We start from the raw sequence: 21,423 nt of genomic DNA on the forward strand, positions 1-21,423 counted from the left end.
CCTTAAACACACTTTCATTTGTTTTAGTTAAAAATATTTACATTTATTTCGTTCTTTTTTTTTAGCGGTTTCAGAAACCAATTCAGAAATTTGATTTACAATTTTTATGAGTTCAAGCTTTGAGCGGTTTTGTTGAGTGGGTCGATTTCCGTATCCTGCGATACAGAGGGCAGCACATAGAGCTCGAAAGCACCCGGGATCACACATCCTTGGTCCTGGAACATCCACTCCAGGGGGATCTCGAAAAATACAGCCACAAAATTGGAAGATATATAAAAAATGATCGATCACACGGCGGTGATGAGATGGGCGTCATCTTCGTTAATCCGATCGGATTTTCCATTGACCTCGATCGTGTGATTTGACTCTGTATCGCTGGGCTCCTGTTCAATTTCCTCCTCCTCCTCATCGTCATCATCTCCCTGGGAGGAGTTTTCCCCATTTTCCTGCTCGGGGGATTCCCGTTCTTCGTTTTCCTCGTAAATGACGTCACAGCTGGTGGGTATCGATTTGGGCGGAGGTTTCTTTACCGACTTTCCACCGCCTTTTCGATCACCATTTTGTTGCATCTCGGACATTTGTATCTGCATTTCCCTCAGGCGATCGGTGAGTACGTATAGATCTCGCTCCTGACTTTCGCATCGTGTTCGCAGTTCGGATATCTCACGCAGATCCTCGGCCCGAGGATCCCGCCTTTCGTATCGCATGCGCATCTCCTCGAACCTGAAATAATGGTTTTATAAGATATTTTTATTATATAACAGGAAAATGTAAAGTTTAAGGCGGATACTGGATACTGACTTAGCGTACAACATCCCACAACACGGACAAGCAAAAGTATAACAAGTTTGGATAGGATAGATAAAGATATAAAGTCTTCGGTCAAGTTCTTAAATTCATTGTCAAGTAAAAATATATATGCTTAAAGCTGTGTAAATAATCGAAAAAGATTGTATTCCAAACAGAAGATAATAAAGATTTTTAAGACTATATAGCTAATATTTAAAATAAATTTTTTTTAAGCTTAAAGGATTTTTTTAATGAATGGTATTGAAAATATTATATGACTGTATATACACAGAGAAAATTCTGACGTTCTCATCTGAGTTGAAAATGTTCTTAAAAATAGAACGACATTTTTAAGTTGAAAATGTTTTTATTTTATTTTTTACATTGTATGTACAAATAAACTATTAGTTCAGTCCTTAGTGTATACTTATAAAAAAGATGTTAAATAAACTCAATTTAACTTTTCTCTTCTCACCATTTCGTTCTTATATTGATATCAAAATGTACTTACACGGGTTTTAAGAACGAATGTTCTCAATTCAAGAACAATGTTCTTAGATAGCTTTCTCTGTGTAGTATATAGTACCTAACTATGGTTATAACCATATGCATTTTTCCAGATACGAATCTCTATCTCAATAATACTTAGTTTTTCGATCGAATATAAGGGATCTAAGAACTCGACCTTGGGGATAAGGTGGGTGGCTTTGGGTGGGGGCACTTACAGGTTGGTCAGGCAGCGGCACTTGCGGTGCAGCTGCTCGATCTCGTTGGCGTTGCTGATGTCGCGCTTGTCCAGCGCCGCCTTCTCGGCATCGTAGGCCGCCTTCAGGTCCTTGAGATTGCGCTGGTGCCGAAGTTCTACATCGCTGCGGATGCGGATGCGGTCGCGGATTTGGATCGGATTCAGATTCAGATTCGGGTTTGGGTTATTCAGGTTATATAGAGTGGGCAGAGGTTGAGGTGGATACACACACATAGCGAGAAAGAGAAAGTAAAATATTAAGAGAATCGTTCCGAAGGGGCCAACGCTTGACAAGATGCATTCCAGAAAAACATAATAATCTTAGGGGTTCTGGAGAACTCTATAGATTTTTAAACATTTTAAAGGTGTTCTACAATCAAACAACATTTATTTTCAAGTGCACTTTAAGTTTACTATGAAATTAATGACTTATAGTTAGAATTTGGGGAAATAATAAAAAAATAATAAGCAATCTTTGTACAATCGTGAATAAAATGTGAATATAGTTTGTTCTGCAATCTGAATATGTCTAAAGGTAGCAATTATTGGGTTAACAAATTTTTTTGAGCTCGAAATATGATAAATGTTTAAACCGTAATATTATCTTGCTTTAAATTAGGCAGTTGTTTTCGGTTTAGTGAAAATATTATTTTTTTTATATCTAGTTTTTTTCCATTTTTTAACACCTAAATTAATGTTTTGCAAACCCTAGAGACATACATAGAATTCCATATTAAATCAAGGACCATATCAAGCTTGAACAAGGGGCTAGAATTTTATTGGCGCATTAAGAGGTGACGGTATTTAATATAAAGCACAGCGACAATATTGAACACTAAGCATGCAATGGCGATCAGCGGCGACATGGTCAGATATAGCACATATAGGGTCGGCATATACGGCCACGCCCCCTTGGCCAACGCCCACAGGGCCGGAGAGGTTGTCGATCGACCTAAATGCTGATCCATGCTGATCCAATGAATAAAATGTGAAACGAGAGAAACAGAATACAAGTTCATGTGATAATGAATCGAGATCAAGGCCTCAAAGATGACAAATGAGTGGGATGCAGACATTCAATGCAAGCCAATGGTAATTAGCCAATTTAGTAGGGAGCAGTGGTACGGGGAAACTATCAGGTAACTATATATTGGTAAGGCGGGGCATGCTACTTAGCCACTCACTTGATTCGTTCATCGGCAGCGGCCATTTTCGCGCGATGTCGTTCCACAAGTTCCTGCAACGCCTCGTCCTTCTCCGCCTGCAATTTGGCCTTTTGAGAGTCTGTTGGTATTGAGATAATGTAAATATAAGTTAAGACATTTTCATTTAAGTTTTAGTTAAAAATTAAATACTGAAACAGAAATATAACCTTACGTTACTTCAAAGACTAGCAGTCGTCAAATTTTTATCAAATATTTGAAAAAATTTACAGATTTCTTATAACATCATTATAAGATCTAGCATTATCCAAACAAAAGCACATTAAAACATGGTAAAAAAAAGTGGAGACGATAGTGCTTTCAACAAATGCTATTTTTGATGTTCCATTTAGAGACGAAGAATGAAAACCATTCGACTATATGAACATTTACAACATTTTTTTATAAAAAACCTATTATATCTAACCGTAATATAATACTGGCTGTGTTTATAAGCCAGGATCTCTAGAAATCTGATGCATAAAAACTGAAGTATTTTATAATCCACATATATATAATGTAATATTTGTAATATATAGTATTATTTGAACAATACATTTCTAAGGTGTAGGCAAACTTAAAATAAAAAAACTTTTGGAAATTATAACTGGATTAGAACGTTAAAAAATTGTTATCTGTGGCTATGCATGGGACAATCTTATAATTGGTATACAATATGCATGTCAAAGTATATGACACTATATAAAACTATTTTAACAAATCTTAAATTTCAAAATTTGTTTGTTTTATTATAATAAGTCCTTTTCTCACCCAGCTCTTTCCGGTGCGAATCGACCATGTCCTGCGTGGATAGCTGCAGCTCCTTGGCGAACTCCTCCTTCACCTGGCCGAGTCGCTCGCGGAACTTCTCCTCCATCTCGGCCTTCTCCGCCTCGAACTCCTTCTTCAGCTTCTCCTCCAGTTCCACGCGGCGATCCTCCTCGCGACACATGGCATTCTGGTACTCGCGATCGGCCTTATCCAAATGCATGCGGGTCTGGAGAAGGGCGTTATCCGAACGTTCGCGCAGACTGAGGAAATCCTGTTTCTTCAGCTCCAGGCTAGCGTGCAGATCCTCAATCTATAGGGTATTAATAAATTATAATTAAGTATATATTGCTATTATTTTAGAAAGATATATTACCTCAGCTCGCAGTTCCTCCTCATTGGCTGTATATCGATTGGTCAGGGCCCTGAGTTCCTCAATATGCTCGTTCTGCAATTTATCCAACGCATCCCGGCGCTCGTCCACATACACGGACTCCAGTTCATTAGTCAGTCTTGTCATCTCTGTGCTGGGGTTGTAAAATCCAAGTTATAAACTATGTTATACATATATTTTAGAGATAAGAGACTTACTAAAGTTTGTTTTCCCAGAAGGCGGCCGCTTCATTGCGCACCTCATCGATTTTGTAGATCATTTGACGCTCCTTGTCATAGATGGCACTATATATATATAAAATGTTCATTATTAATAATATATTTAAAGATATAACCTAGAGATTCTTACTTATCACACTGATATTTTATCTTGTGCACCGCCTCGATCTGGGTCTCGAGGTTCTCGTTGGCCGACTGCAGATCCGCCTTCAGGTTCTCGATGCGGTCCATCAGGGTCTGGATGGACTGCTCCTGCTCGCTGACCACGCCCCTCAGCGAGTTCACCTGCGCCTGGCAGGTGCGCAGCATCTCGGACTCCCGCCGGCGGGACTGCAGCTCCAGCTCCAGCTCCTCCGCCTTGGCGCTCGCCTGCTTCCGCTCGTAGTTGCTCTTGTCCGTCTTGTCCTTGCACTGCCGCTGCATCTGCCGCAGCTGCCACTCGCAGTCCGTCATCAGGGACTCCTCGCGTTCTATAAATATTACAAAATATTATTATACCTATCTTATAAAGAATCGACAATGCTCATATATGTGTTGTGTATTGAATAATTATTTTTAAAGGATTTTTTTCATCGAACTGGAGGTTTCTTATACTTTTATTTTAAAAATATTATTCTTATCATTATTTTGAGGCATTTGAAATTACAAATCTGAAAAAATGTACAGCCCTGTATATTTCAAAGCTTTTGAGGCATATTAATCAAATTACATCTCAAATGTCTATAAAATTGTAAAATTATGATTATTAATGTTAGGAAAAAGGTATATATTGCACTTTAGCAGGCGACCTCTCAATATTTCTAAGTCTATATATATAAGTATTTATTTATTCTATATATCTTGAGGTCCAAAATAGTTGTATTGCTTTTATTAATACATTCTAGACTGTCTCTAAATATTTCTAAATCTTAAAAGGGATTGTTGCTCAAAAAAAACAACTTGGTTTAATTCTTATATATTCCTTATAATATCTATCTTTATGGCAATCTCACCTCGATTGTGTGTCCTGAGCATTTCGAACTCCTTTTGCCATTTGTCCTCGCAGATTTTGCGTTCCGCCTCGGAGTTTTCCAGGGCGTTCTTGAGAATGCGTATCTGCTCCTCCAGTTCCGCTCGTATCTTCTCCACCTGCTGACGCCATTCCTCAGCTTCGACTTGGGCACAGGCCAACTGGGTTTGCAAACTTTTGGCCAGGCCATGGGTCTCTTTGTACTTCTGGGTTAGTTCAGTATACTGAGCTTCGAGTTCGTCTGAAAAAAAAAAACAAAAAATATATAAGTAAATTGAAAAATTACTTTTACAAACAGAAACTAATAAATAATAGTTAATATAAAAGTTTCACAATACTCACTGTATTTGATCTGGAATTCATCTTGATTTTCGCTGTATTTGTGGCGTAAGTGGACCTTTTCATCCTCTAGAAGTTTCAGCTTTTTCCGCACATATTCATCGTCCTTGTGGGCAGCACTTAGTTCTCCTTGCAGTCCTGAAAAATATTAAATTCCATAAAAAGATATCCTAAAAATTTATTGAAAATATGATCCTTACTCTCCACATTCCATTGCTTGACGGAGAGTTCCTGCTCCAGCTTCTGGATCTTAAACTGCATATCCGCAACCTTGGCCTCCAGTTGACTGGCATTTTTGTGGGCCTCATCCAATTGGCTGGCAAATCGAGCTTTCTGCTGTTTCAGCTCCTTTCTGGGAAGGCATATACCAGAATGAGTAATATTCGGAATAGAAACATAAATCCCTAGACAGATCAGCTCAACTGTCAGACGAATATTTTTCAAACAAATCTTGTCACTGAATAATCCCCAACACAAACAAAATGATTCACAAACGTGTTCCGCGCACGCAGCACGAAAAGTAAGAATAAATAAACGGAAAGCCACGGAAAAATAATAATAATTATTATTATTTTATAGTATCGTCCCAGCGTTTATACCTATAGCTAGACATTGGCCTGACGTAACTTGAATGGAAAAGCTCGTTAAATGTGAATGAGGTGTAAAAACAGTGCCAACGTCTTCCTCAACCATAATTTGTTGAGATACAATACGTATACAGATATATAGCTACGGATACAACGAACGTAGACGTAGACAAAGATGCAGAGATACAATTTTATATAATATGTATATTGGCCTGTGCTTTGTTTTGTTTTGGCTTTTCAACGCAAAAATGAAATACGTTTTAATTGAATTTATCCTAGTCGATTCTCGGTTGCTGCGAAAATGCGCAAAGTTTATTTTTAAATCAACGATTTTCCGTTGTTTTTGTTCGAGCATTCTGCCAACTCTCTGTCGCTCTTTATAAAAGATACAGTGCGTTTCGATAGTGTCAATCTGATCATTTCACGATCAATTAGTGATCATAAGTGTATTGTCCAAAAAAATCTGATCAACTTGGGATTTTATTCCGATGAAAGAGGTTCCATTGTCATTGATAAGAAACTATTTTATTTTAACAAATTAAAGCTAGTATATAATACTAAAATTAATATTTTAAAAAAGAAGGGGCGCTGGAAGCTAATGTCCTTCGGCCCGCAGAAATTATATCTATTGTAATATATTCCTTAAAGTCTTTCAATTAAAGTTATTTATGATGTCCTGCACTGTTCTCTCTATAATCCTATTATTTTTGTATAGACAATGTGAATTTATCAAATTTTGTGACACGCGTTCCCAGCCTTTTTCTAGAGATAGTCGGAGATAAAGATAGCCAAAGATATCTAGAAAGTGAGAATGCGACGAACATACAAAGGACAGATGCAACTCATGTACTTAGATTTAAAGTTATTTAAAATATTTTTGGCAAGAGCATCTTTGCCGGTGCCTGTGAACTTTCCGAGGCGAATGCATAGTTGCCAGCTTGGATTCTTTCGTTGTTTATGCCCAAGTTGATAATTAAATCGGATTAGATAAACATCGGGTGATGAAGAGAAGGAAACAGCAACCGAAGATGCGGTAAAGATGCCCATTAGTTATTCGGGGCAAATTACGCATACGCCGCATGTGCCGGCGTAATAGAATAAACAATCTTTCAATGCTAGCCAAGTGGCGGATGCTCCTCCCGCACGGCCAATCAATTATCCACCAAAATCAAGAACAACCCAAATAAAATTCCACAAGTGCTCGCCCCCTTCTCAAGCATTTCCTCACAAGTTTGCTCTAAATATGAACGTTTCCAAATTTACTTGTCTCTTTTTTGCACTAAGCCTAAAATAAGCAAGGCGAATAAAAGTAGAGCAGGCAGATCGTGTTCTATGCACATGAGAAAATATGATTGAGGCAAAAATTCTAAAGATTAGGTGAGCAGGGGCTATGGATACTCTAGAAAGCGATCTATTATTGAGACCATGCTTTACAATTTATATATAAAAAAATCAAAATTTAATGAAACATTAAATGAAAAAGAAGTAGGAAGTAAAAAAGTAAAATCCAAACAAATATGTGTTTGCTTTTAATCAAAAAAAAATATATATATATGGTCACGTACTCTACAAAGTATTTTTATTATATAGTACTAATCTTACAATGATATTCTAAAGCTTTGCAAATACATATAAGCCCCAAAAACTATATTCTGAATGATATACCCCCTGTGAGAGTGCGCAAAAAACAAGCGTGGGAAACGACCAACATGTTGCCAACAAAAATTGCAAATTAGAAGGAGGAAAGCCAAACGAGAAATGACGAAGTGAATTTATTTTTGCCTCCGTACATTTGTTCAACTGATTTTGAACGCAAATCTAATGCTTATTATTTAAAACACAAATATTTACATAAATATAAATTGTCGAAATAATAATTGTTGCCATTTGGCTATGAGACACTTGCCGCACGGCTGTCATAATCTGTCATATTGGCGAAGGCCAAACAATGCCACCTTTCACACTGCGTATACGTAATGGGAGACACTAGCCAAAACAAGTGGGATTTTCTAAGGAATTCGGTTCTATAAATATGGTATACAAGCTGAATATTTTGTGAAGGGAAATTATCAATCACATCGGATCACTTCAAACGAGGGTCTTTCTTTTGACACTTTCCATCAAAACATAAAGAACTGTAATTGATATATTTTTAAATTAATTTGAGATGCCTCAAAGGGATATGTCTACAAAAAAATATTTTGATTGGCATATACAACAAAATTTTTCCCCGATCATCTGGCGTATAAAATGTGCTCTGATCCATTTAAAAATAGTCGCCCCTGACTGGAAGACTGAACGCAAGTCAAATTGGCAAAATACAAAGCAAACGAGAGGGAAATTTCCGCTGACTGATTTCCCAGTAAGAAAACCAGATCACAAGGCATGTTCCATGACACAAAGATCAAGATAAATTGGCTGCATCTTGCCATGTTATTGGTGAAATTGTTGGCATGCGCTTGTGATTAAATAAATGCGCCGTACTTGATGCCGCAGCTGCTACAACTAGCTAATATCAAGTATACGTCATGAGGGAAACGGTTGTTTTGGATTTTAATAATTTCCTGATCGATGTTTTGAATTGAATTGAACTTGAATAGTTTAATATAAATCAAAGAATGTATGTTCTTCTAGTCCTTAGCCTTTTTCAATCCTTTACTATTAGAGTAGTCGGAAAATACGGGTTCTAGACTAACAAACCTTTTAATATGCTTTGAATATCTTTTAAAAATCCCCTGTTTTCAAGCTCACCTGTGTTCCTGATTGTCGAAGGGACTCGCCTGGCGCACTGGCTTGTTGAGGACACTGCCATCCTCGATGATCTCGATGCAGGGCGTCATGTCCTGGCCAAGAAAGCTGTCGTCCCTGCTGCCCTGCTTGGGACTACTGCTGCGACTGCGTCCCTCGACATGGATGGGTATGAAGTGCACACTGCCCAGGCTATTGCCCCCCGCTCCATTGGCAATATTGATGTTGATCTGCGAATCGCCGCCATTTGTGGTTGCTTGTGATGGCGATGCTGCTGCTGTCGCAGATGTGGCTGAAAGTGTTGTTCCTGATGCGGTTGCATTGGCGGTCGTTGACTCCACAACCACATCCGGCAGACTGATGCTCTCGATGCATACCAAACGCTCGCTGAACTCGCTGAAATGCTCAATGTCGCCGAGTTCGTCGCACTGCAGAAAGGTCTCCTCGCAATCGGTGGAGTTGCCATCACGGATAAAGGTGTGGTTCAGATTCTGTTGGGTGATTGCCATGTGCGAGGAGCTGCGGGGCGGTGGTTGCGGTGGATGCTGTTGCTGTTGCTGGGGGGCAGGAGATTCCTGATCTCCGATCCCGGAATCCGCATAGCTGCTGCTCAAATTGGAGTCACTCTTCAGGGCACTTCTTTCACTACTGGCAGATTGGCGAGAGTTGCCATTCGATTGATTGCTGTTCATATGTGGCTCATAGTCTAGATCCACCGCCTCATCGACCTCATCTTGATCCTCCTCCTCCTCATCCTCTTGCTCTTCCTCCTCCTGGACATTTTCCAGCTTCACATTACTCAAGCGAGTCCAGGGACGATTATTGGAATTTTGGTAGATAGTAGCTGGTATATCCGTGGCAAAGACCTCATCTTCTAGGGTTTCTATATGCGCCTCGTTGAGTTCTTCAATGTTTATCGAATCTTCAGCCGGTTCATTTAGTTCGTAGAATATTTCCTGTGATTTATTTAGCGGTTCCTCTGGAAAACTGCAATCCTCGACGGTGATTTTGGGCACTTCCGGTGATTTTTGATGCCTGGGCGGTGCCTGCGGCGCACTCACGACCGATTCACGGAAATCACGCGGCGTACTGGCACGCGAACTGTGGGCCGAACTGATTTCATTCGGTTTGGCACTGGTTTGGCCCATGGTTATGTCACTTAATTGCTGATGTTGCTGCTGTGGCGCTTGATGTTGCTGCTTGGTGGCCAGATGTTGCTGCGGGGCAGCAATTGCATTGCCGTGCTGATGTTGCTGTTCGGCAATTGCTGTTGGCCGCTCAACGTTTGCCGCTTGAATGAGGAACGTTGAGGAACGCATGGCTGGTGGCTCTTCTTTTTCCGGCTCGATCTTTTTGGGAAAATTCACGTTCTCTGCGGAAAAACTCTGGCCGCTCTCTTCCGGCCCTCCAGCTGGCTTACTTTTCTCTTCAAACGCTCTTCGTTGGCCGCTATTCTCTGGGCTATTATTAGCCAAAGTCATTTGATAAGTAGTCGGGGATGCGGGCGCGGGGTCGGAGTTCGTTTCAAGGTGTGTGGCTATGGCTGCGGCGATTACGTCTTTGGCATTACTTTTATTCGATTTATTTGGCTTGCCAGCGGCTGGGATTTTCTGCTGTTTTTGAATTTGATTTTGATTTTGGTTTTGCCGCTGATGGTTTCGACCACGCGCCATGAAAATGTCGCTAAGAAAATCGCGACTCTTTTGCAGAGTTTTGCGCTTTTTTGTTTGCTCTGTACTATCTGTTCGATCCGGACTATCTGGCCTATCTTTGCTGTGGTTTGTAAGCTTAAAACTTCCTATGGAGAGCAGGGATTGTCGCTTTTGCGGTTCAGTGTCGTTGCGCGTTCGCCGATGTGTTATTGGTATTTTAGGGCCATCGATTTCGGACTCGATAGTGCCAATTAGCTGACCACTATAGCTTTTGCTCGCGATCGCGCTGGCTGCCTCGTTTTGACTGCTGGGAGCCGCATTTCGATCACCGCCCGAGGAAAACGACCACGTCCTCGCATCTCCGCCCATTTTATTTATATACAAATTGTCGGAGCGGCCATTAGCAGCTGTTTTTGCTAATTTTAAACGCTCTTCGTCGTCGTCGTCGTCGCTGTTTTTTCTTGTGGCATCGTCGTCAAAGTCGCTGGCAAAGTCCTCCAGCTCTTCGATCACCGCCCGTCGAGCTCTTTCCGGCCGCTCTTCACGGCGAAGAGACATCTCCCCGATCTTACTGTATCTCACGGGTTTATCTCCATCCTCCTCCTCATCGACGATCTTGTGCGTTTTTCCACGACGCGATCTTCGCAGCAAATTAAACATATTCGCCTCTTTCTCTTAGTGAATTTTGCTGTCTCTGGTTTTTATTTTTTTATTTTAATTTTCATCTATTTCTAAATCCATTTATTTTCCTTCGTTTCGTTGTGTGTTCTTTGTCGCTTAATAAACAAATCGTTGTTTTGTGGCAATTATTTCGTATTTTGTTGTGTTTTAAATGCTTTCAACCTGTTGAAAATATTTTACAATATTACATTAATTTTTGTGGCTAGTGGATGGGCGGATTAATTGGCGTTAATAAGTTTACCCGCACGCGCTCTGCACTTTTTTTGGCGGATTTACAGATTCGACTTGGTCGGCGGATAAACTGCGACTGTCGCTCAGTAGGCACTCCATGCGATGCGACTACTGTGGCCCTAATGATCGCCATCATGATCATCAGCGATTGATGACAATAATGCTGGAAAAATATGAGTAACTACATTGGGCCGTGTGTGAGTACTAGCAGGCGTCTCATGCACTTGAAAAAAATATTTTTGGGAAAATAATATTATTTATTTAATAAAATTAATTTTTGTAACATTATGTTTTAGTTCGAAAGTGTTCCTGAATTTACAATACGAATTAAATTACACAAAAAAACAATTTTTTTTTAATTTTTCCACCGCTTGGCTACGAACCTCTTACCGCCCGCATCATCCGCTTTTTTATTCTTTGAAAGGATTTCCAATAAATTCTGTCTAGAATTTTTTGTATTTAAGACTCAAAACAATTAAAATTATATGAATCTCGATTTACAAAGTTTGCCTTAAATATTCTTGAAATATTTTTTTGGTTTTCAAGAAAAGTTAAACAATTTATCTGACTGCATGCACAGCTTTGAAAATTAATTTATCCATGTATTTCCACTTTTTCTCAATTCAAGTTCTTTGATTAAGAAGAATAGTTTTAAGTGCACTTGTCACAAAAAAGGCACATGGCATAATTTATTTTAATTATCTGACAGAAGAACACATACTCGCACAGGCCATCGAAACTAAGTATGGATAGAAAGTGGGAGCCAGTTTGCCTGCCGAACCATTGCCATTGTTATTGTTGTGGGCCAAAGCAATGCGTCATTATGTGTCATCCGATGAGCAACAACAATTTGCTAATTGTAGAATGTACATTGTTGAAAGCCAGAGCTCAGAATTGAGGTATTCGACAGCTGTGAAGGCATTTGAATAATCCCAAACGCAAACCGAAAATTATTCATAGACATTGTCTGCTTAATTTGGAAAATCTCACGTGTTTTTGGGGGGGGGGTAAGATTTTTCTATTTTGCTAGCACTTTCATCATTCTCCTTTTAGGTGATTTATTTTTTAACTTAACTCCTAAAAGTATGCCATATAATATTATGATATTTAATTTTTCACTGCTACTATGTTTTTTCCAGTGCCCTTTAAAGATCCCCACTTGAGTCAGCGCCACTCCTTAGTCATTAGTCTTTCCGCTCAAACCAAAGTTCAATTTGCAGCGAATAGGCCAAAAATAAACCAATCTCGGTGCAACAAGTACAACATCATAATCCCAGTGCAACTTCCTCCATAGAAACTCCCCTCTTCTTCTCATTTTCCATGCTTCTATTTCAAGTTCAGGATGCTCTCTTCCATTTTGCACATAAACGAACCTATTATAGGCAGCAATAAAATAAAAACACAGACCGGCAGATTTTCCAACCAGCGGAATCAACGGAATATAGCTAAAAATATCTATTCGAAATAAATTCTCTCGTAGGGCTCTCATTGACGTCACTTTAAAAGACTGGCGCCAGATCAGTGTAATGGATGTTTCCGAAGATTTATATCTAAATCAATTGAGATAAACAAATCAATTAATTGGCCTTTGCCCTTTATGAGAAAACATTGTATCACTTTATTGGAAAACCTTTTAATTAAAGCCGAATAAACATTTATTTAGAATGTGCTAATGTTTTTCCAAACGTTGAGTTTCGGGTAATGAAAACCAAAAATTTAAATCAATCAATTAAAAAGCAAATCAGAATAATTCCAGGAAAGCCAACAGTATAATTTATGTTTCGGAGAACAATTTGCATTTTGGGATTCACGAGTAGACAGCTGCGCAATTTGCACATATTTCCGAATTTTTTTAAATAGATAAAAACCAAGCGCCTCTGCATGATTATCATATATAAAATTCAGAAATGGAGGTGGGAATGGGGATTTCGGAAGACCTGGGGGTTCTGGTCTGGTCAAGTGCATGACGCTCTTACTTTTGGCACGAAATTCGAAAACGGAAATGATGCAGTCGAGCTATGAAATAAAAATTCCTATATGGAAGTTCAAAATCAATGTACAAATAAAATAAATAAATTCTTTTATTTCCCTTACATTTTGTTAGAAAAAACACTGACCCACTTTATAAGTCGTTCAAGTTTACAGCCTTCAACCAGATGGCTCAGACTTTAAATCATTGTTGAATTTACATTTTGTATCTTGCCAATTGTTGCACAAGTTCAGAAATCCAAAGCGAAAAAATCATAAACATTTTCAATGTGAAGTAAAACAGACATACAAAAATAAAAGGCACAAGAAATGATACTTAAATGATAAATGTATAATAAATTTTTTCTTGGCCACTGCCAATGCCCCCACCTAAAGGCCCAAAAATTCAGTCAATAAAATCCATTAGGGAATACTTTTTTTTAAAAAAATGTGTTAAAATATTTATTCTTTGGGCGGGCGTCGGCGGCGATGGAGGCGGCAGAAATTAATAGAAATTAGAATTATATGACAAAAAAATGCCACAAACAAAAAATATGCCATGAATATTTGGCATGCTTTTGTCGACGTTTGAACATATGTTAGCAATCGAGCCGGAATATATGGCAATACATATTAACACGTTTAGATATGTACAGTGCGTTTCAGAACTAGAGTGTTTTTATTTTCTGATTAGTTAAAAAATATTTACTAAATTAAATTATATAAACACAAATACTTCGGCTAAATTAGCAATTTTAAGAATATAATGTAAATTTTTTTGACACTTCATCTCAAGTTAGCCAAAAGCTTCATAGGTAATAGAAAGGTCCCCTAAACTAAGCAGATATTTTTTTATTAATATTTAGAGTGTATTTTAAATCATTCATATTAATATTTAAGATGTGCTTAAAATCATAGGTAGTATTACTTTATGAATATCATTTATTTATTTGACTTGACTATTAGATCTTAATATAATTTCATTTCTATAACAGGTGCTTTACGGAACGCACAGTTCTTCGCTAGCGATTTAAATATGGTTCGTAACAATACACTTGAAATTTGACGCGTGGAGACAAAAATCCACTTGAAATGTATTTTTCTAGCCGAGAATGACAAGCCCCATGGTCAGAAAAATATGGGGAGTGTATGTACATACTCTCAGTTTCATTTTCAGATAGATCATAGAAATATAGCTCTTATGGAGGCTTTTCTACTAGGTGCAACACTTTCAAGCACTTTTCCTTTACTCAGACGATTGTTTGTTTGTCGCCGCCCACACAGTCGACCTGGCACTGGGCCAACTGACATTGACTGATGCCAGATCAAGCAGCGGATCCAAAACATTCCGACCATAGAGGTGCCGTCGCCCAGGGACGGGTTAATGTTTTTCCTAGCTTTTCCAGTGTTCTGTCTGCTTAGCTGCTAAAGATTTTCCAAAACACTTTCCGTGTGCTCTCTGAACTGCTCGACATTTCCATTCCACTGCCCGTGGAGGTGATAAAAACGGTTTACTACACATAAAACAGATATGTAAGGCCCGGCGAGGGGGGCTAATAAATTTCAAAATTAGTGAAACTATTATGGCATGCGACAGGCGACAAAAATTGATTGCGACAGGCCCGCCTTGAGGTGTTGAGCGAGTTAATCGTGTGTATCCCAGCAGAAGCCAAACAATAACAAATGTGTAATAAGTATTAACAGTCATGGCTCATAAAACGCTTTCATGGGGTTTTTAATTAACTATTTCTTTAAATATGCCTCTTTGGGTTTAATTTTCATGGAATTGGAGATATAAAGTGCAATGAAACTGAGAAAAGAGATTTTTTAATAAAAAAGAATAAAGGTGGTGTGCTTTATTTAACTATAACTGCCAAAATTGGCTACTTTTGTAAGATTAATTATAAGAAGGTAATAAAACAGGGCACCACATGCTTTGTTTAAAATAATGTTAGTAAATATTGTTTCTACCAAAAAGATTTTTGTTATTATTATTATTTTGATCATATTTTTACCTTTATATTATATACTATGCTATAGTTTTAACAATAAAAGAAATGTTTCTTTAACTTTTGGTTAACTTTTCCAATGGTTCTCGAAAAACAAAGAATAAAGTTTATCTACATTTTTAGAATCATTTTTTAGCTTGAACTTACTTGAAGAACTTGAAGGGATTTTGTTATTTATCCAATTTCCACTGTACTGTTTATAAGTCATACACATATACGTTCAGTAGTTGTTTTAAAAGATTATTTACGCAATTACACAGAAACACACACACACACGTATTTCAATTTGATTTGACACTGAATGACAATTAATATTTGTTAAAATGAAATTTTCTCATTTCCGCTTGGCCAACGCCAACATAATTTTTTTCGGGAATGGCGGCTAGGGGGTGGGGAAAAACTGGGGAAAACACTTGTTAATCGCTGACAGGCGACGGCACATGCTCGGGCGGCCCAAGCGCATCGACTGCCCAGGGCGGAAAATCCATTTTTCACTTTTCACAATGGCGCTCACGGCGCTCGCGTTCCAAACGGCTCAGCAAACGGTACACGACTGCACAGGCAACTGATCATTTTGGCCGAGGAAAAGCGCTGCTGCCGAGGAAAATTGTCGCTCGGCCGACTCTATCGATAGACTTAAATGCTGCCGGTCCACTCGACGTCGATCAGTGGCCAAATGGAAACGGTTAACCGAACAGATCTCAATTGTTGCACAAACAAATGGAGCGGGAATGGCAGCACAGCTGACCCATAAAGCGCAAATGGGGAAAAAACATTCCCAGATCAACAGCTGGAGAAAGGCAATAACATTTGTCTTGATGTAGATTTGGAAAATTTAAAGCTAACGAAATTGCTTGTTTTCATTATTTGAGTTTGCTTATTTCCCTATACAATAGAAAGCTATTTCGATGCATTTGGGCCTTACACTATTTGATTTGTGGCACAAATAACCGGAATCAAACCAATATTTATTTCTCAGAGACCAGCAAAATATACAACTAGTTATATTACTCCCTAAAAGTGTATGAAAACACGGTTTTCTTTGATTTTGAAATTTTTCTCAAAAAGTTTGTACAAGTTTAAGCCACAACTACTATTGCAAAAGACCAAAGGACCTTACCTTTAAGAATACCAAGCTTTCAAATTAGTAAAATGCAATTAAGTTATTTAATTATTTTGGCACAACATTTGACAGGTGCTAGCTTAGCTGACAGAAAGCTTATATTTCAGGGGGGAACACTTATAAAGTGCTTCGAAGTACTTAGTTTAGATCCAACTGTCTAAAGCTTTTGCAACTAGCCTTAGACTAAAAACAAGGAAGGACGGCCTCGACTATTAGATACCCGTTACTCAGCTAAATAGAGGGAGATAGAGATATGCCTGCAGAAAATTGGTTTTAGAGAGGGCGTGGCACCCTGTTGAAATAAACTTGCGCTGCGCAAGAATCTTAAGAATCTGTATGCTAAATCCCAACTTTGCAGCTTTTATTGTTTCCGAAATCTAAGCGTTAATGGCTAGATCGACTCGGCTAGTGATCCTGATCCTTCTAGCTGTTACATACTTTGCAACGAAAGAAGTATACCCTTTTCCTCAACGAGTAACGGGTATAATGACTGCCACTATGCCTATTGAAGAATATTTCTAGTAAGACTCATTTGTAAAATTTCCACCGTTATTTTTATATGTCTTGTGTCTCTTAGATTACAGAGAACAAAAGCTATGCTAAACTGACAGTTGTTATCTGAGATATATATCTGATATATATATTAGTTGATAGCCCCTTGAGTTGGTGAGCACTTTAAAAATAGACTCAAGTTAGTACAGGATAAACTTCCTTTGGGAGCAGAAGCAGCGCAAATTACAAGGGCAATGTCGCCTTTAGTAAAATTATTTGTTATAGTTCTTCTTCTGAGGCCAGCGCTTTTCCAAGGATCTGAGTTCCCACAGCTCAAATATCTGAGCAGAATTGTTCGTAATATAATCAATGAGCAAAGAACGCAAACAATTGTGATTTTCAAACACCATCTAAACAACAATTGCTCTCTTCAGCACTGGAATCCCAATGGAATAGCCATTATACGAACTAACGATCTCGAAATGGTCAGGATAAAAGGTACTTTTAATAGCCGCGCGTTGGCCATTATCTGCATTGGAAAATATTCACACATTGATCTGTTAGATAAAGTTGCTGAAGCCTTTGAGAACATGAGACAACGGAGAATAATATTGTGGACGCAAATAAAGCCTACGAAGGAGTTTCTCAAACAGATCTCCAAGAAATCCACAGAATTCAATTTTTTAAATATTGTTGTGCTGAAAGACAGCCCAAAAGGAGAATTATCATGTCATCGTCTAAATCCTTTTCCAAATGCCCATTTTGATCGAGTTGAAAATATTTGGAATTTCAATGGATCATTTTTCAAGGATTCACAGTTCAATTTTCAAGGAAAGACTGCTACTATAAAGCACGATTATAACTGGAGTCTAAAAACGGGAGAACAACACAAAAACTTACTAAAGTTTCCTATTACCCGAATCGAAGATTGGGATGTCATTGGGTTTGCACTCAAATACAATCTGACTCTGCAGTTCTTAGAGGAAACCTTATCAGGCAATGATCACTTTGATATTCAGTTAAGAAAACGTATCATGACCAAAAATGATATTTCCGAGCTAACGGACTATGTGAACCCATTCTGCTCCTCGTCAATAGTGGTTGTCGTTCCCTGCGGCAATTATATGAGTTTTCAGGATGTTCTCCAGCAATCTGGTATCCAAAAATGGATTTCGTACATTATAACTGTCTATGTAATTTGCGTGCTGATAGAGGTCTTTGTTGTTAAGGTAACTCTACGGATTTCTGGAAAAGCACACCGCCTAACAATCCCTAACCCACTGGTCAACCTATACGCTTTTAGAGCTATTTTGGGCCTCCCATTCCCGGAACCCCGAAGGTCAAGTCTTTCGCTACGTCAACTCTTTTGGGCCATTATCATTTTCGGAATGGTGTTTAGCAGCTTTATAAACTGCAAATTAAGTGCCATTCTTACGAAGCCGTTTTATCGACCCCAAGTGACTAACTTTGAGGAGCTGCGGGAGAGTGGGCTAGTTATACTCATGGATGAACTAACAAACGATTTTATTGGTACCGAGCTCAATACCGAGTTTTATAGGCGCTATATGTTGAGAAAAAAGATTTTGCCATTTTTAGAGCGAATAAAGTTATTATATTTGTTTAATGGCAATTACGCCACAATCATGTTTTCCGACAACTGGCAATCTTTTGACGCCCATCAGCGATCCAGAGGAGTGCAAGCTTACTGCTCCTCGAAGGAATTAATAGTAGCTGAGAATTGGCCCAGAATGCCTATTCTGGTAAATAATTCCTTATATCACAGACCGTTAAGCAGATTCTTAACGACTATGCAGGAGTCTGGAATTTACCAGCACTGGGCTAAGAAGATTCCCAAAATTCTTGAAAAGAAAGTAAATCAAACTATTATTCCTAATATCAGAGGTCAAAAAAGGGCTCTTTCCATTGAACAGTTTCAGTGGCTATGGTATTTACTCGTTATGGGCTATAGCACCTCTTTAGTAGTATTTCTTGGAGAGGTATTTATTAAAAAGTGGATAAAACCTATAGGGAATCGAGACTCTAATGTGTAAAAAATAAAATGTGTAGAGTATCTTATGTAGATGGAAACTTACTTCGCACATATTTAATATGTTTTGTTTAGATAACAATAAATCACAAAATAAATTTGTTTAAGCTTCTTATGTCAAAAATATAAATAAAGTCACTTAATGTTGAGCTACAAAAATTGTGATTTTATTTTAAATGTTGGGCACTGCTCAAAAAATTTATCTTCGGAAGAAACTTTTTACAATATAAGTATAGGTTTTTTAGGTTCCTGGAGTTAAACATCTGGCATTGATATACTTATGGAACGTCATCTTATTTTATTAACATTTACATACATATAAGGAATCAATTTTTCAAATAGTCTGCGCACAAACCCGGCAACAGAACAGTAGTTAAGGGCAAACTTTAAAGAAATAACATAAAATTGATTTACTATAATTTCAGCGAACAATTTCAGTTCTTAGCTAAGTGATAAAGAGGTCCCCAAGATCCCCGATAAGCGGACAATCCCACATTAATCCAACTCAATCCAGAGCGCCACGATTTCATTACTGCAGCAACTACCCAGCTGAGATCATAAAAGTGAAAATTTTCATTACCCACCGGAGGTCCGGGGGCTGAAAAGGGATTTCAGATGGTTGCTGGCTGCTGCGTCTGACACATTATCCACAATTAAACATGCAATAAATTCACTTTAAACACGCATAAATTTATAATGTAAGGGACAGGTTTTTTCAGCGTCCATATTCTTTTTTGTCAATATTTTTTTGCCGTTCGTAGTTCATTAAAAAATAATTAAAAATTGTAATCGACGCAAATTTGTGCCTCCCTTTGCACAATTATTTATGCTCACATAAAGCACAAAATGAAAGGGCATTAATTTGCACTCGTGTCAACTATAAGTGTGCGGTAGATAAATTAAAAGTAAACAAGTGAATAAATTTTGCAAAAATTATTAAAGTTTCCAAAAGCCCAAGATAGCGTTTCCTAGGGAGAGATTTAAGATTTTCCTTACGCATGAGCCGAAGATGTTGGAATCCTTTTACAGAACTGTCTGAAAAGAAAAACATTGGGGAAAATGGGGGAGCAATTCAAGAGATCTCAGTGGTATTTTGCTACAGTTTTATATGGGAAACAATTACGGTAAGTAATTTATTTCTGCTCAACTGAATTAGAAATCTCTTAGCACTAAGCCAGTTTCCTGATGGCTATCCCAGCCCGAACATCCCACTGCCTTTTCCCTATTTTCCCCGACTGGCTTGTGTGCGTGTCTGTTTATGAAGATACAATAAGATATGCAAAGAAAATTAATAGTACTACATTTTTTACAACACTTTTGTCTCGACTGCTGGCGCAGCTAGTGCGATTATTCATTGCCTGCCTGACTCCTAGTCCGTCCTTGTCTATAAATGTGTCTCCGTCTCTATCCGCCCGCCACGCACTTCCTGCCAAGTAACTCCCCCTCTGCTCACACTCCACTGAGAAAAATAGTCGAGCAACAAGTACTTTTGAGGATTTTATTATTATTATTTAAATTTATACCAAGGTTTCTAGTTTTTGTTGAACTAAATAATTTTTGTATCTGTTTAATATATTTTATTTGTGTTTTATCACGTGTTTTGATATTATTTACAAAGGCGCCTAAAAGTATGCTTTAAAAAAATAAACCTGTCATATTGAATGAATAAAGGGACCTTCTGCTTTCAAAATATAGTGTAGCATACTTTTAGATGCCTTCATAATTGATTTAAAGACCTAAATTTGTATCTATAATTCATAAAATATCTCTTCACCATATCTTAAGATTTATTTCCTTAAATGGTAGTTCTTTCAGTGTACATCCCCAACTCCCAAAACTCCCATCATTGCCGTTACTTTCGTGCTATAATCGGCTTAGTCTGCGCTTACGGTTTGCTTTTTGCATTGCCTGCGCACTTGTGTGGGTGAATTGTAAGGATACAGTTGGAGGTGGGTTGTGGGTGGTTGTTAGGGGTTCGGGATTCGGGGTCTTCCGATGGCAGTTCCCTTTTATACTCGCTCTGTCTATTTTGCGCCAAAGGTGTTAAGTTGTTATTTTATTGCATTTTATTTCATTTAGCCCGGCTCACACAGCCTTTCCATGCGTTTGCCAGAACGAACACGAAAAGAGTATTATGACTTTATTGTTCAATTGGCAAGGAGTTGCCAGCCGAAAAGAGATTTCTTCTCGGGCCTTAAATTGGAGCCACCATCTGGCAAACTAGAATCCTTTTACAGGTTCATTTTCAATAAAATCAATTTTCCTAGCTCAAGTCGAAGCCTAAAATCTGTACAGATTTTAATTTGAATAGGACAGGTGCTTACCTCTATTGAACGAATTTATTTAAATCCGGCTTGATGTATAAAGTGAATTTATTATAGGATTTTACGGAGGTAAAATACATTAACATAAAACTAAGAT

General features: G+C 38.2%; 2 protein-coding genes across 3 annotated transcripts; one reads left to right on the plus strand and one right to left on the minus strand.

Moving 5' to 3' along the window:
- Positions 1-54: 54 nt before the first annotated feature.
- LOC119559912 (myosin-3) lies at positions 55-15,870 on the minus strand. 2 transcript variants are annotated; one of them, XM_037873090.1, is made up of 13 exons: positions 15,488-15,870; positions 8,803-11,294; positions 5,665-5,816; positions 5,468-5,602; positions 5,109-5,366; positions 4,247-4,586; positions 4,096-4,182; positions 3,881-4,031; positions 3,508-3,817; positions 2,719-2,818; positions 2,321-2,503; positions 1,515-1,658; positions 55-723 (listed from the first exon to the last, which is right to left on the minus strand). In XM_037873090.1, exons 2-13 carry the CDS (start codon positions 11,109-11,111, stop codon positions 288-290), a joined length of 4,605 nt encoding a protein of 1,534 aa, XP_037729018.1. In that variant the 5' UTR covers positions 11,112-11,294; positions 15,488-15,870; the 3' UTR covers positions 55-287. The 2 variants fall into 2 exon arrangements, with proteins under 2 accessions (XP_037729018.1, XP_037729017.1); XM_037873089.1 differs by lacking the exon at positions 2,321-2,503 and having other exon boundaries at positions 15,488-15,868.
- A 1,339-nt stretch (positions 15,871-17,209) lies between these two features.
- LOC119560304 lies at positions 17,210-19,006 on the plus strand. Its single transcript, XM_037873677.1, has one exon. The coding sequence runs from the start codon at positions 17,210-17,212 to the stop codon at positions 19,004-19,006; it is 1,797 nt and encodes a 598-aa protein (XP_037729605.1).
- Positions 19,007-21,423: the final 2,417 nt, after the last annotated feature.

Source organism: Drosophila subpulchrella, unplaced genomic scaffold (genome assembly GCF_014743375.2).
Source record: "Drosophila subpulchrella strain 33 F10 #4 breed RU33 unplaced genomic scaffold, RU_Dsub_v1.1 Primary Assembly Seq354, whole genome shotgun sequence".
In the NCBI taxonomy this organism is placed as follows: Eukaryota; Metazoa; Arthropoda; class Insecta; order Diptera; family Drosophilidae; genus Drosophila; species Drosophila subpulchrella.